This window comes from Lampetra planeri, chromosome 33 (genome assembly GCF_965212315.1).
Source record: "Lampetra planeri chromosome 33, kcLamPlan1.2.h2, whole genome shotgun sequence".
In the NCBI taxonomy this organism is placed as follows: domain Eukaryota; kingdom Metazoa; phylum Chordata; class Hyperoartia; order Petromyzontiformes; family Petromyzontidae; genus Lampetra; species Lampetra planeri.
In genome coordinates, this window is record NC_136139.1 from 9,673,287 (window position 1) to 9,689,116 (window position 15,830).

At 51.4% G+C, this 15,830-nt stretch overlaps 1 protein-coding gene across 1 annotated transcript; it reads right to left on the bottom strand.

Moving 5' to 3' along the window:
- Positions 1–11,324: 11,324 nt before the first annotated feature.
- Positions 11,325–15,473, bottom strand: LOC144729534 (BTB/POZ domain-containing protein 6-B-like). Its single transcript, XM_078609855.1, has 4 exons — positions 15,217–15,473; positions 13,771–13,843; positions 12,892–13,010; positions 11,325–12,432 (listed from the first exon to the last, which is right to left on the bottom strand). Exons 1-4 carry the CDS (start codon positions 15,471–15,473, stop codon positions 11,358–11,360), a joined length of 1,524 nt encoding a protein of 507 aa, XP_078465981.1. The 3' UTR covers positions 11,325–11,357.
- Between the last annotated feature and the right edge of the window lie 357 nt (positions 15,474–15,830).

The window sequence follows — 15,830 nt, forward strand, 5'->3', positions numbered from 1 at the left end:
AAGTGACGGAGAGCCGAGAGAATAATTGCGATGAAACGCCGCCTCTCCGTGGAGAGCGTCACAAACAGCACAACGGGGTGAGGTGGGGCTCTTGCTACTGCTGCTGCTGCTTCCACTCGTTCACGGAGCCGCCACAGCAACGCTGACACTTGATGAAAGGGGTCTCAACTTTAGAGCCGCTTCCACGGCACGAACAGACGGGCCATGCACGGTACTCGACTCGTACAACGGACGGGCCATGCACGGCACTCGACTCTTCGAGGCGATGAAGTGATGTGTGTGTGTGCTGTAAAGCCACCGTCTCTGGGTGGAGCGCAACACAGCCCAGAAGAGTCGCCACGACCTTTCAGCCGCTCCGACACGGACGCGACTAATGATGTGTGCGGGGCGGAAATTAATTATAAATCTGATCGAATTACTAAATCGTGAATTTCAAATTGGGATTGTAATTTTTTTTTCACGGTTCAAATTAAAAATAAATGAATGCACCTTGACTTGAAGCTTTCGTGACTGCAGGAATTCATATTATTAGGGTATCTCGGTAAAGTCACGTAGATAGGTTTAAAAGTAAGCGGCCGTCATCACCTAATGACGGTCGCTTGTGTTGCGATCGAAACGTCGTCGTTTTTGGTTAATTGTTGCATTTTTTTAACCTATCCACGTGACCGAAAGACCCACAGAATATTAATGAATGCACCTCAATCTAAAATCAAAATGTTTCTATTGAGACCCCGTGAGCGGCCGATGCAATGTGTACGCGACGCCCAGAGGTGCTCTCTCCCCGCGAATTACAAATAAACCGACCGGAGGGGCCGAAGGGGGAGGAATCTGTCATCAGCGCTCGAGACGCGAGGCGGATTCAGGCGGCCTGGGCCCGCGGCACAGAAGGCCGCGAGCCGTGAATTTGCGCGCTCTGACAGCGCGGGCATGAGTCGAGGGCCAGGGGATTGTGCCGGTGAAATTGAAAGGGAAAAGGAAGGACGGAGAGAGAGAGAGAGAGAGAGGGGGAAAGGGAGACGATCAGGGGTGGAGAAAGAGGTGAAGAGGGGTGAAAGAGGGAACTTGGGCGGAGGTGAGGAGAGGTTACCGAAGGTGTGGGGAGGAGAGGGGGTGCTGCAGTGGCGATATGTTAGCTACCTTGCCTGGTATACAGGAGGTCGTAGGTTCGATATCTACCCTCACGCCTGTATATTCGGGGTTTGCATGTTCTCCCGGTAGTCGTGTGGTTTATACTCTGGGTCCACCGGTTTTCCCCCCACATTTAGAATCGACACGCGTTTAGAGTATTTGGCTGCTGTACATTTTCACGTGATAAGGGGCGGTCCATAATGACGTCACGAGATTTTGGACGATTTTTGACCACCCTCCATCGTCACACGCGTCACAAATTTAATTAAGTAAAACGTGTTGTCTGTATTTATTTAAAGTTGCGCATTTTGATGTGACGTCACATTTCTCAACCCCCCCCCCCCTCGTCACACTATCATTTGTGGCCAGGTCGCTCCCGAAAAAGAGCAATAACAGCTCAGCCGGCCTTAGCTGGTAAATTAAAAAAATAGTTTTGTTTTAGTTTAAGGGCGCGTGACGTGTGAACGGGGCTCTTGCGGGGATTGCAAAATGAGAGACTTGCAGTGGAACGGAGTGGAAGAAGACTGTTGGACAACGATAAAAACGACCTCTCAAGGACAAGACGTGTGGACCTCATTGACACGTCGTGGAAGCGGTGGGACCCTTGTCGAAGAGATGCCCAAAAGAAGGAGTCCACGGGCGAGAGTGAACATGCAGGAAGCCACCCCCTCACACACTCCAGGCCCCACCACTGTGGCCAGGGTCCAATTCATTGTAAGGTGCTGGACAAATGCTTTGCCTGTAGGGGTTGAATTCTGCTCCCGCTGGCTGATGGTGTGGCCCCTCCCGGACCAGACAGCTCAATCCATCGCTGATGCTTTCATTAATGTCTATGTGCTAGATGGGGGTCCTCCAGAGCGTTTGTTAATTGACCAAGGCAGACATGTATCGTCCAAACCGCTCACAGATGTCTGCGATATTATAGAAAGTGTGTACCATCCTTGTATCCACCCTCCTTCGGACTGATGGCATGGTGGAGCGTCTGATACGGACAACTGCGAACATGTTGTGCCATGTGATGGACGCGGAAACACCGACTGGGACCTCCACATTCCACGCGGTTTTTGTCGGCTTTACAGGCTCGTACCACACGCTTTCCCACGGGGGATTTCCCCCTCTCTACACCTTCCCCCCACCAGGGCTGATGCCTGGCCAGAGTCGCTTTAAAAACAAATAATAAATATCGATTTAAAGCTTTCGTGACTGCAGGGATTCATCTTCTTGGTTCTTTCGGCAAAGTCACGTAGAAGGGAAATAATAAAATAATAAAAATATAACATAATAAAATACAATTCTCACGACGTTTCGGCCACAACGCAAGGACGGCTGCTTGCGTTGTGGCCGAAACGTCGTGAGAATCGTATTTTATTATGTTTTATTTTTATTATTTTATTATTTCCCTTCTACGTGACTTTACCGAAAGAATCAATAAGAAAACAAATAATAAACCCCATCAATGACCGACTTACGGGGAGGCTCGCCAAGTGGCTCCAGAGATGTCCAGCAGATTCACAGGCAGCCAACGAACGGACGCGGGCGACGCACCTGTCAACCCATACGGGTTACCCCGTGTTGAGTTTTCAGGTCCATACGGCGTACAGCCGTTTCAATACGGGCAAAAACATGTTTTTGTATATTCGTGTTTTTCCTTTGTGATGGGACTTTGCAAGATGAACGTTAATATTTATAAGGGCACGGGGATGACCAATAAAGGCTGAATTGGTCTGTAATAAGGCAGGGCACTGATAAGGAAGGGGTTGACAGGCATGGGGCGAAGTCGGCAAAAATAACCTCCCGTTGAGGTCCGGTGGCTTGGAGTGGCCGCACCGCCCAGCCCCCCCAGGTCCCCCCAGAATTGGCGCATCAGCCCAAGAGCCGCTCAACCCTGGCGAGGTTCCCGTCACCGGGTCGTTAAGGCGCTCGCCGGCAGTGGGTCCAGATCCAGTGGGGCCGCGGACGTTGGACCACGGACACCCCGCCCGCCTGAAAGCCTTACGTCCGTGCCTCTTCCCCGTCTCCTCCGTCACCATCATCACCATCATCATCACCGGAAATTTGTGAATGTGTCTGTTCGAAATGTTTAGCATACTTCCCGACATGCAACAAACTTGAAATTTGGCATGTGGGTAGCTTCTAGACTGTACACAATGCAAAAAGTATAAAAAAAATACTTTTGTATTTGGTGGGAAGGCACAATAATGCACGTAATATATTGCATGGCAAGTGAGCGGTGACATCACATCTGTGATGTCACCCGCATGCGGCAGCGTTACACAGTGTGCCTGCTGACATCACGCATTCCACCCCCCCCACCCTCTGCGTAGGCCGCGTATTAATCCAAGACAAGAATCCAAGTCCCGGGCGAAGCCGGGTAGTAAAGCTAGTTGTGTATAAACCAGCCGAAGGGGGAATTACTGGCACTGGAGACGCCAAGGAGGATCAGGCGACCCGGGGCCGCCAGCACGTAAGGCCGGGAGCACTGATTGGCCGGGAGCACTGATTGGCCGGGAGCACTGATTGGCCGGGAGCACTGATTGGCCGGGAGCACTGATTGGCCGGGAGCACTGATTGGCCGCTCCAACAGCCAGGGGATTGGCCAGGGAATTCGAAGGGGGAAAGGGAGTAAGGAACAACTAGGGGTGGAGAAGGAGGCGAAGAGAGGATCGGTGAAAGTTGGAATTTGGGCGGCGGTTAGCATATATTTCTAGAAGGTTCGCGAGAAGAGGAAACACCCGGGGCATGTGACGTTAGCACGGGGCTCTTGCGATGACAACGAAAGGAGATACTTGCGGCGGAACGGAGTGGCAAGTTGAGAGCGCACGTGTGGCGTTAAGGACTGCAGGACAATCAAGTACCTCTCAAGGACCTCCTGTACACACGTGTGGCTGACAGAGGGCCACGCATGTGGATTGTGTTCAGTGCAATACATACAACAGTTGATTGTTTTGCCAGTGTTCGCGCACGTTGATGGCAACATCTTAAAAACACGTTTTATTGACACGCCTGCTCATTTCTCTGAGGCCTTTCAGCAGTTATTTTAAACCCCAAAATGAACCAAATACAACCTTCCGATTTAAAGCTTTCGTGACTGCAGGGATTCATCTTCTTGGTTCTTTCGGTAAAGTCACGTAGAAGGGAAACAATAAAAGGATAAAAATAAAACAACAAAATACAATTCTCACGACGTTTCGGCCAGCGTCTGAATTCAGACGCTGTCTTTCTGACAGACCTGTTCTTCACCTGAGGACGGCTGCTTGCGTTGTAGCCGAAACGTCGTGAGAATTGTATTTTATTATGTTTTATTTTTATTATTTTATTATTTCCCTTCTACGTGACTTTACCGAAATAACCAAGAAGAAAAATACAACCTTTCTAACAAAGTCGCCAATACGTTTTTTTTTCAAAGAAAGATATTTTAAAAATTAACCCGTAAAAACAAAGTTTTTCACTATAAATCCTTTATATGCGTGGCATCGGTTTTCGGGCGGCTAGAGTCGTCTCGTTCTCTGGCTTGAGATGGCTGCCACCTATGGGTCAGATGATTGCTTGCCACCATTAAGCAATTGGTAATTAAATATAATTTTTTTTCCAAAAATTTTGAAAATTTTGGAAAAAAAAATTTCACGAAAATAAATTGTCACGCACAACGAGTCTGTGTGCAAAATGTCAGCTCGATTGGATCACGGGAAGTGGGTTAAAAAACGACCGAAGGATTTGCACGGTCATAAGCGCGCAAGCAAGCAAGCAAGTGAACTTAATATAAAGGATTTAAAAAATAGTGGACTACATTGTTTTCACGTTTACTGCTCAGATGTTATGCCGAACATTCACATTTGCTGTGCAGGGAACCCAGTAATATTTTGTGGTGATTAAAATCGTCACCATTATTATCAGCCAAGGTCAAACAATTCCTGGATGAATGCCAGATAGGAAGGCAGCATTTTGATAGTCTAGTTGATGGAAATACACAAAACATAAATGGGCTGAGGCGTTGGTTGAAAAAAACAAATCCATTACAAGATGGCATAAAATGTTATATAGGTCTTCCAGACATCCGATATTTCATCACGCACATGCAAACACATACACACAAAGCTACTTCATGTATCCATTCCTTAATCAACGGGGATCTAAGTGGGCTTGAATGAGCTCAATAATTTGCCCAGCAGGCACTGTAATAATCATTGATTTCAGCGTAGAGGATGCATACATCATTTAAATAGAGTTTGCTGACGGTTTACTGGCAGAACCCGTAAATACATGGACCCATGGTCCACACCACTCTTTTGTATTTCCACCCTCCCCTCCCTCTACATTACACGGAAGTGAAACATTACCACTTGACGATCATGGAGTGGTAAGTGAGGTTGGCGAGCGCCTATTAAGGCTGGCGCGGCGTGCGAGTGTTGAGATTTGGCCAGGGCTATGACCGACTGGCCGCTTTTATCCCAAGCAGCGCTGACGTTTTGCACACCGCGTCAGATGCGGCGCTTACATAACGCCGAGTCAGCCAAGGTGTAAATGTTTACTCGCCACAGATGTTGGCCACGGCTGGGAATCAACCTCACGTCGCCAGGTCCACAGCGCGGTACGTACGTACATGGAGCTTCTTTCACACCGTACGTAGACAACCGTGTTCATCGGAGGTGCGGGGGAAGGACAACACACTAAGCGCAAAAAGCATTTATAACGAAATTGGTTTCATATCCAGATGATTTAAAAGTGCATGGCTCCAGTGGCTTCTTAATATCGGAGGGAAGAGCATTCCAGATGGCCGCAGACGCGCATTTGGAAACACGCGATGCAGTTGATCGTCTTTGTTCGATGGTTTGCAAAAGCCGTTGGGAGGATGAGCGGAGTTCGCGTGATGGTTTATGCTCCTTTCCGAGATCAGCCAAGGCATTGTGGTTCATTTGTGGCAGGCGATTTGTGTGCAACGAGTGCGACCTTGCAACGTATTCGTGCGGCAAACCGGGAGCCAATGCAGCTCAGCGAGCACTACTGGACGGACATGTGGTCAGATCTTGCAGTAATGACACTAGCCAATACAGTTGCAGTGGAAACGTTATAACCTTTTTTTTTTCAAATGAGCGGTGCCGGTGCGGCTCTGAAATTTGTTGATGACGCCAACGCTGGCAGCAGAGGCGAGTGGTACGCCTCAGTCCGTCAAAGCGGCGTGTTCGCGTGTGGTGGGGCTAAAGTGTGGTGGGTAAATCCCGCCTCATCGCAGGACGCGAGGCCGACCTTTGAGGAATGGGACAAACGCCTCTCTCGTGAACTGCCTCGACTCGGGGGTGGGGGGGCCCTTTCGCGCCAGCACTTGCACGAGCAAGCACTTGCAGGGCTGCACCTGTGCAATTTGTGGACCATATTTCGGCTCCGTTACTCGGGCCAATAACGACCGCACCGTGGGGGGTGGGGGGGGGTGCCACGGCTCCGTAATGAAGGTCGCGGATAAACGGCCACGCTCAGCAACAGCCCACGGGGGGCTGGGCAATTACCCGCCGCTCGTTGGGCGAATTAATATTAATGCACGGGGCGTATGCTGTCCAATCTAACGCTGCGTGCGAGCGAGAATATAGAGAAACAAAGGGAATAAAAATGAGCCAAAGCCTCCCCCTCTCCCCATTTCTCCCATCCCTTCCCTTCCATACATTTGTTTTTTTTTATTCCACCAGGTAAGGCCGCACTGAGCTGTGAAGCTTTGTTTCAGAAGCGACCTGGCTACAAACGATAGCTCAACGAAGTGGCTTATCACGTGGAGATGTAGAGCAGTCAAATACTATTAAACGCGTGTCGATTCTAAATGTGGAGGGGGAAACCGGAGGACCCAGAGAAAAATCCGCGCCGCTACGGGGAGAGAGAGAGACACGCAAACTCCAAATACACAGCAGACGCCAGGGTCAGGATCAAACCCACGACCTCCTTAATTCTAGATTTGAAGTTTTCGTGACTGCAAGGATTCATACTCTTTGTTTTTTTCGGTAAAGTCACGTAGGTAAATTTTTTAAAATAAATTAAATCACGACGTTTCGGGCACAACACAAGCGTCCTTCTTCAGGTGGAGACAACTCAGTGAAAGCACGTCGCTTAAGTGTGCATACAAGGCAAGTGCGATAACATCTCGCCACCGGGGCGAAATGTTATTTTAGTTCCTCTTCCCCACTCTTGCCCTCCCCTCATCACATCATCACATATATATATAAACATCCACGCACCCGCTCGCCGCCCTCACACAATTGGGGCAGAGAACACATTGATTCCCTTCTCCCCCTCGTTGTGATTTGGGTCTCCATTGTATCGGGCTCATGTTGAGCTATCATCAGAAAGCCAACCTGCGTCTTTGCTCAGAGCAAGTGCCCGGGCATCCACCACCTCCGAGAGAATGTCCCACGTGTGTGCCGAACGTGGGCTGTGTTTGGCACGAGAGCGAGCGTGCGAGTGAGCGTGGTGTTGCTACTGCTGCTTCTGCGGTGGGGAGTGCACAGAGAGAGATCGAGAGGCTGTGGGGGGGGGGGAATCTGCGCCCGGTGCTGTGTAGTTTAGGTTGAGTGGAATGGAAAGCCCAATTCCCCTGCCCGTCTTGCTCTCAATGAGGCAGATGGTCGAGCTAATGAGCTGCAACTTTGCGATGAAAAAAAATATGGTATTTTTGTTATGGGGGCTTTCAAAATGCAACCCAAGTGTGTGTGTGGCATGTGCGCGATATGCGTTTTAAATGCATTCTTTGATATCGTTTTGCGCCTGTGTTTCATTTCAGCCGAATCTGTCTAGCTCAGCAGCCCCAGGACATATTTCCGCGTTGGCGAGATGTGAACTCCCTCGCCTGGTATACAGGAGGTCGTGGGTTCGATCCTGATCCCGACCCTGACGCGTGTGTACTTGGAGTTTGCATGTTTCTCTCCCCGTGGTCGTGTGGATTTTTTCGCGGTCCTCCGGTTTTTCCCTCCACATTTAGAAACATGCTTATCGCGTGTTTGGTTGCTATACATTTCCACGTGATAAGCCACTTTGTTGAGCCATCATTTGTGGCCAGGTTGCTTCTTAAAAAAGAGCGATATGGCTCAGTGGGCCTTACCTGGTAACATAAAACATGTGGATTTAATTTTCGTGTGCGGCACACCACATCGAGTATACATATTGATATGGCTGTGTCTACTCGTAGTCAAGTACCTACTCAATTCTACTGGCGATCCGGACGCTCCAACACACACTGTGATGGGAGGTGACCAGAACATTTGCAGCGCAGAACATGTATTCTTTAATCCATCTGCGCAGACCTCAGAGTGTTAAGCAACGACACTGCTTCAAATGGAACTTCGCAAACATCCCCTAAGCTTTACCCGATTGTAATAGTCTTGAAAGTCAGTGAAGCTTTTATGAGTAAATATGACTTCAATCGTCACCGACCAAGAATTCAATTCTCATTCCTCCATCGTGATCATCGTCAACCATTGTCTCGCGGTGCTCTGATACCAAACGATCAATCTCGGTGGCGAAATGTTAGCTCCCTAGCCTGGTATACAGGAGGTCGTGCTTTCGATCCCAACCCTGACGCCTGCTGTGTATTTGGAGTGTGAATATTCTCCCAGTGGTCTCCAGGTCTTCCGGATTTGGTCCCTCATTTGTGGCCAGGTCGCTTCTGAAAAAAGAGCTTACCTGGTCGTAATAAAAAAGCTTAGTTTAGTAATAAAAACATATATTTTGATTTAAAGCTTTCGTGACTGCAGGGATTAATATTATTGGTTCCTTCGGTGAAGTCACGTAGAAGGGAAATCATAAAATCATCATAAAATATCTAACAATATTTATTTATTATTTTATTATTTCCCTTCTACGTGACTTTACCAAAAAAATATCGTTTAGTTTTTCTCTTTTTTAGTACATCTTAATACGTGAACTGATCTCATCGATCCATCTCCGTTGTGGATGTCCTCTCCGGTCCATTTCCTCCTCTGGCTCCCGTTCTGTCACCATTCTTGTCCATCACTCCTCAGCATCCCTCTTCGCCCCGATGTGTCCTGCCTAAGCCCGGGCCTCTACTCTGCAATCACGTGTTATGATAAGTGTCATTTGCTCGTTCTGTAAGCACCGTGTTTGCCCGCAACTTTGACGCGTCTTGCTCTGTTGATGCCGGCGCCTCCCTATGGATCACCCCGACGATGTCATTTATTCTGTCTCCTCCTTCTTTCGTATGGGCTGATGTAGATGCAGAATAAACGACCACGCTTTCACGTTCAGGTGGTCGAACCAGATAACCGCGTGAGGAGCAGTGGAGTTTTTCTCGCTGTGATGTCTCCTTCGTGTGTGCGGATAGGGGCATTGCGTCGTTCTACGTTGTATGGTCTGTTCTGGATGACCACAGTCGCACACTGGATAGTTTTTTAATTTTTAATTTGATTTGTGCATCGGATATCCGCATCTCGTATGGTTTGTGCGGATACGGCTTAGGGTGGACCATGAGCTTCGTAAGAGACCAAATCCAGGGATCTTCTGCGTTGGGTCTTTCACGATGATGCACCACGGATCTCTCTTGCAAGCTAGCTGGGTAACCGGTTACATGGGACTGTCCATTTAACAAATAAACATTGATTGATAATGCTTTCTTACCCAGGATGGCCTCAGTGAGTTTCAAACCTGTTATTATTGTGAATGTCCTGTCAAGTTCTCACTATAGGGGTCGATGTTGTCGCTGTGGGTAATACCAATTGATTAATGTGCAGGTCATTTTTCAGCAATGCGATATTTGTGCAATACCAGTTACAATGTTTATTTTTTAGTTGCCAATATATCTCAGATCACATACATTTCATGTAAGCTGTGTAGGCTTTAATGCAATGATACAGAGTACCAAATATAGAATTTCACCATCTCATTCTTCATCCTGCACCTCCGATTAGCACGATTGGTTACGTACGGTGCGAAGTAAGTTCAACATACATACATCCATCCCGAAATAACGATGGCAGCGTTTTCATACGCAGGATTAAATATCTTGGTGTCGTTCTCTCTGCGACGTGTTTTCGGGTCGTGCCGCGCATTGATCGGCACGATGTCCGACGTTTCGCTCCACGTACTATAGACAATTGCATTAAAGCCGACGTAGCTTACATGAAACGTGTGTGATCAGAGCCGTGCAAACTGGCGCAGTTGGCACCTCGGTGTTGTGTTTTCTTTTTTTAAAAATAAAATCAAGAGAGCATTCTTCGTCATTGAAGAAAATCTGCAAATGCCCTCCCCCCCCACCTCAAATGAAAGAGGAAGCAGTAGGGACGCCAGTATCCAGAGCACAGCAGCATATTTATGTATTTCCACATGAAAAATAAATAACAAGAACAAGGCGCAAACTTCAAAACACACCGGACAATACCAAAAGAGACGCGCATAGCCCACGAAAGTCCATCATTCGAGCCATAACAGCCTGACATACGGCAGCAGAACATTTGCATTCAACCTGTACGCGAGTCGAGAGTTATACGAAGCTCGTGCCAACGCGCATGCTGGGAACATCGCTGCATCGCACAGCGCAGGTGGTGGGGTGTGCATTGGAGTGCACTGCATGGCCGCGGATCGTGATTGCGTTTGCTAAACCATTTTTGGTTCGTATGGGATTGTTTTCAGATTGGAAGTGGTGTTTAGGACGGGCAGATTCATCACACTCCAGTTTCATCCGCACGAAGAGTGCTCATACATACTGTCGCCCATACATTTTACATTTTGCCCTTTCCAAAAAAAAGATATTTGAAAATTTGAATGTACACAACAGAGTAGGTATTTTGAAAATCTGAAGACGTTAGAATATATGTTGCTAATAAATACTGCTTTCATATGTCGCTTTAGAACCCAACAGCTCGATACATAAACCATGTTCCAGTAGCTCTAATCGAGTTTGAAGGAAATAGCTCTAAGCGATATAAAATGACAGCTTTTGTATCCTACAGCACAAATAATTCGCATGAACAGCCACATGAGAATTTCACAAGAGGGCTCGATTTCATCCGGAGGAGCTGTCCGGGCCGGGCTCCGGACAATGTCTCAGCACCCCCCACGCCCCCTCCCACCGCTATCCGCGGGCAAAGGGTGGGGGGGGGGCGAAGAGGGGGGGGGGCGGCAAATATTCAATGAGAAATTAAACCCTCTGATTTTAGTCTCGGTAACACATTCAGCAAACCCACAGCATTCGTCGGACGCGTCACTCAGGCGCAGGCTCCGCACGCGACTCGGGCACCTCACGCGTAAAACATCAACTCCGGGATCTGTCCGCTCAACACCCCCGTGCCAGCGTCGCTCTCGGGCGCGCACTGGAACAGGAACGCGACCCCGTCGCAGCGCACTTCCGCGAGCCCGTCCTCTCCGCTGTAGCCAACCTCGGCGCCGGCCAGCACCGCGGATGCCGTGTGGAACACGTGCGGCTCCAGCTGCACGGGGTGCTCGAACCACACGGGCACGGCTCGCGCCGAGCCGCCCGAGCTCAGCAGCGGCGCCGAGAGCCGAGCCAAGGTGGCGCCACGCCGCTTGATGTCCACCGTAGCCGCGCACTCCGCGGCCCCGCTCCGCGGCCCGTACAGCCCCAGCCCGGTCAGGAAGATGCGGCGGTCCACCTTGAAGCGCACGGCGTCGCAGCGGCCGCCGCCGCTCCGGTAGCGGCGTTGGTCCGCGCTGCCACCGATGCCACCGATGCCACCGCTGTGGCTACACGAGGACTGGAATCGCAGGCAGCGCGACGTGGCGAGACCCTTCCTGGGCACGCACAGGAAGTCGAGCCTGGGCTTCTGCCGCGCCGTGTAGAAGAGGAAGATGCTGTTGGTCTCCTCGGCGCTGAGCACGCCCGACTGCGCGGCCCCATTCGCGAATTCCTCCACCGACATGGCCGGGATGCGGACGAGGTGCAGCGCGCTGCCGAGCGCCTTCCGCTTGTTCTTAGCCGTCGGCTCGAGCCCCTGCCTCTGGCACTCCGCGCCCGACCAGGCCAGCGCCGCCTCGAACACGCTCGCCTCGCGCGCCGTGAGCGACTCCCGCCGCAGGATCGACTCCACGGTGGCGCGGTCGAGCTGGAGGAACGACCGCGATCCGAGCGCCAGTTCCGCCTGGGCGTCGATGAGCTCCCAGCAGCGCTCGGCCAGGCCCTGCTCGTGGAGCGCGAGGCTCTGGGCCAGCAGCGCGCACGCGTTGTCGTGGCTCAGGCTGCCCTCGAGGAAGGCGCGACACGTGCGCGCCAAGCGCGCGACCGCAAACCGCTTGGCCGCGCGCAGCGTGGACAGCGCCGTGTCCACCTGCAGCGGCGCCTCCTCGCAGTAGATGCAGCTGCGGAAAATTTGGACGTGGTTATGCTGCGTATCGGTCATCGATCATCGTCGTCGTCATTGGATCCCTCCCCCAGCACACCGGCACCGTAACGCCACGCACGGGCGCTGCTACCATCCATCTGGCTTCCGTATGTCGATTCGCTGCTGGATGAGCGTGCTTCGTCACGCTGGCTTGTACGAGGAGGCGCGGGTTGTGCACACACGTGGGAGCAAAACTGCGGTGGCAGTGCACAAGTCGACTTCGCTACACCGCCCTCTGCTGCCAACCGCGTGGCGACACGCAGCCTCCCTCTCGTGACCGTATCGGGGGGGATCCCGACCGATTTCTGTCCCGCGCTCGCGTGCGTACACCCGTCAAGTAAGACGCGCTGTCGACAACGAGGCGAGAGCCCAGCGTGGGCAGGGAGGAGGGGCAGTGAGCGAACGCGAGCAATGTTCAGGTCCGCGCGGGGCTCACCGAATCATGCGGAGAAAGGAGGCTGGCTCCACGTCTGGGATGTGGAACTCCACCTGGTCTGTCGACGCGTCTCCAAAAAACATGGCATCGAAGACTCTGCTCTCCACAGCCAGGATGCGCTGGCGAACACAACCGCGACGCCCGCGAAGTTACCAGGCCAGGCGCAGGAACAGTTGAACAACAGGCATTGAACGCAAAGTGTACGGTAAAATTGCAGCATTTATTGATCTTTTTGTTAGTGGTACTACTGTGGATGCAATAAAGTCAGTAAGTGTTATTGCGGGGCATTAACAGTAATGGGATAAATGCATAAATGCATTTATAATCCAATACACCCCCGTCTCTCCCCACAGGCATCATATAAACGTAGTCCATCGGCCTAATGGCTCACCAATATCATCTCGAAGCATTTGTTTTACGAGCATGACTCAAATGACGAGACCGTGAAACTAGATACCGGGCCAGAGTTCTAATCGAATCTAAGGATTCGTTATTATTATTATTATTATTGCGTCGTTCATGCAAATTGCATCTCACAGGGCAAGCTGGAAGGTTGTCAGGTGGTGGGCCGGTGACAACAATCATTCTGCGGTTCTCTGTTTGTATGGATGTTTTTTTTTTCAGCCAATTACTGAGGCAAAACAACAGTAGCGCCCAGAGAAAAAAAAAAACGATACGTGCGAGGGGGGTAGCACAAATTCCGCCAGGAAAATAATATTGGTCTCGAAAGCCAGATGGACTAACATATTCACGCTATATTTATGGGGAGAGAAGAACGGATGTATATCTAGTTATGTTATTTAAAAAAATGGCAGGTGCATTAAAAATGAACGGTGTAATTCAGGCAGCCAGGCAACCGACACTGCCGTGCGCGGGTACCTTGTGTGCAGGTACCCTCCGAGTCCTATCGGAAGGTCCCACGACAAAGTGGACATCAGCCACGAGCTCGCTGCTGCAAAGTGACCGACACAGCCAAGGTCGCATCACAGACAGATCACTCACGCCTACGATTCATAGACGGGGTTGGCAGCATGCGTGCCACATGCTTACCAGACACACGCCACTCACCTAACACTCGCGTAACACTCACAAGACACATTCATGTGACACTCACCCCGACACTTACTTATCATGAACGTGACACCCGACCCTCGAATATAACCACTCGCCAGACACTCGCCAGACACTCACCACTCACCCAGCACTCACCACTCACCAGACACTCACCACTCGACAGACACTCACCACTCACACAACACTCACCACTCACCCAACACTCACCACTCACACAACACTCACCACTCACCCGACTCTCACCACTCACCAGACACTCACCACTTACACAAAACTCACCACTCACACAACACTCACCACTCACACAACACTCACCACTCACCAGACACTCACCACTCACCAGACACTCACCACTCACCCAACACTCACCACTCACCAGGCACTCACCACTCACACAACACTCACCACTCACCAGACACTCACCACTCACCAGACACTCACCACTCACCCAACACTCACCACTCACCAGGCACTCACCACTCACACAACACTCACCACTCACCAGACACTCACCACTCACCCAACACTCACCACTCACTGCTTGTCAGACACTGATCTGACACTCACCGTGACTCTGACACTGACATTCACGTCTCGCGATCATAAACAGGCTTGGCTGTATGCACGATATTCGCTCGTATGCTTGTGCACGACTCAACCCATAGTACTACAGTAATAATAACGATGTCATATCTTTACCCAGGAGAGCGTCACGAAGCCCTCTTTCTCTTTTGGGAAGTTTGCCAAATTCAATTGGTGAGTGCTGGCATCTAGAAGGAGAGCGGAGTAACCGGATAAACTCCACGCATACAAAAGAACTAAAGCTCAACGCTCTGCACAGAAAGATGCAATCATCCATTGCCGGTGAGATATTTACCATCGGGCATATGCACGGAGTGTCGATATCAATTCAACTGAACTCACCCTAAGGGAGTTCCATTAAAGGACACGTCGGTCCGCTCAAGATCAAGGTGAAGACAAATTAATTACGCCCAGTCCCGTTGACGCCACTCAACCTCGCCTTAGCCTCCTGCTGCCAACCCCACCGCCCGTTGCAAGCTCCACAATCGCCCATCATCCAAGGACGTTTCGCTTCAAGCACGTCTCTCTGGCAAGCCGTCAACACCCATTACCAACCCCCTGGTCTCGAGACCCTACTCCCTCCCCTGCCTGGAGGAATCGCCCCTGCGCTGAACCCAGCTTTCCGCCACCACTCAGGTGCCGGCGTGTTGACGTGACTGCGCGATGCACCTTTCCGCGAAGGGGTGGCGGGACACCGGCTCGCCCTCGCCAGCTTCCTCGGTGAACTTCGTCTCCGCGGAGCAGTCGGCTCCCGGAGCGCCGCCCTGGCGCTCGTCCGGCGTCCTGCCTCGCTTCTTCGTCGCGCCCCGCGCGCTGCTGTGGAACTCGCAGCAGACCGGCAGCCGCTTCGCCTTGGCCATCTTCTTCATCTTGGACCTCTTCAGCGCCTCCGGGAGCAGCGTGAAGATCGCGTGGAGGCACCTCATGCCGCCGCCGCTGCTACCAGCGCTGCCAGGGCTGCGAGGGCTGCCCGCGTTGCCAGCGCCTGGGCTGCGCGGTTCGTCCGCGTCCTGGGGGCCGGCGGGCGAGCCCCGCGACCACCGCGGCCAAGACGACCCCGTGGGAGACGGAGCGAGGCGAACTCGGTGCCGCGTGGACCTCGACACGGCGAGACGGGGAAGGGCTCAGCGCGCTGCGGGCAGACGCGACGCCTTTCAGCGCCCTGGACAGCGCCGCACACTCACGCCGTGCCCGGCTCTATGCTGCCGACAAACGGCTCAGCAAAGCAAGCGGTTGTGTGCGTGTATATATACACACACACACGAACTGTGTTTAATTATATA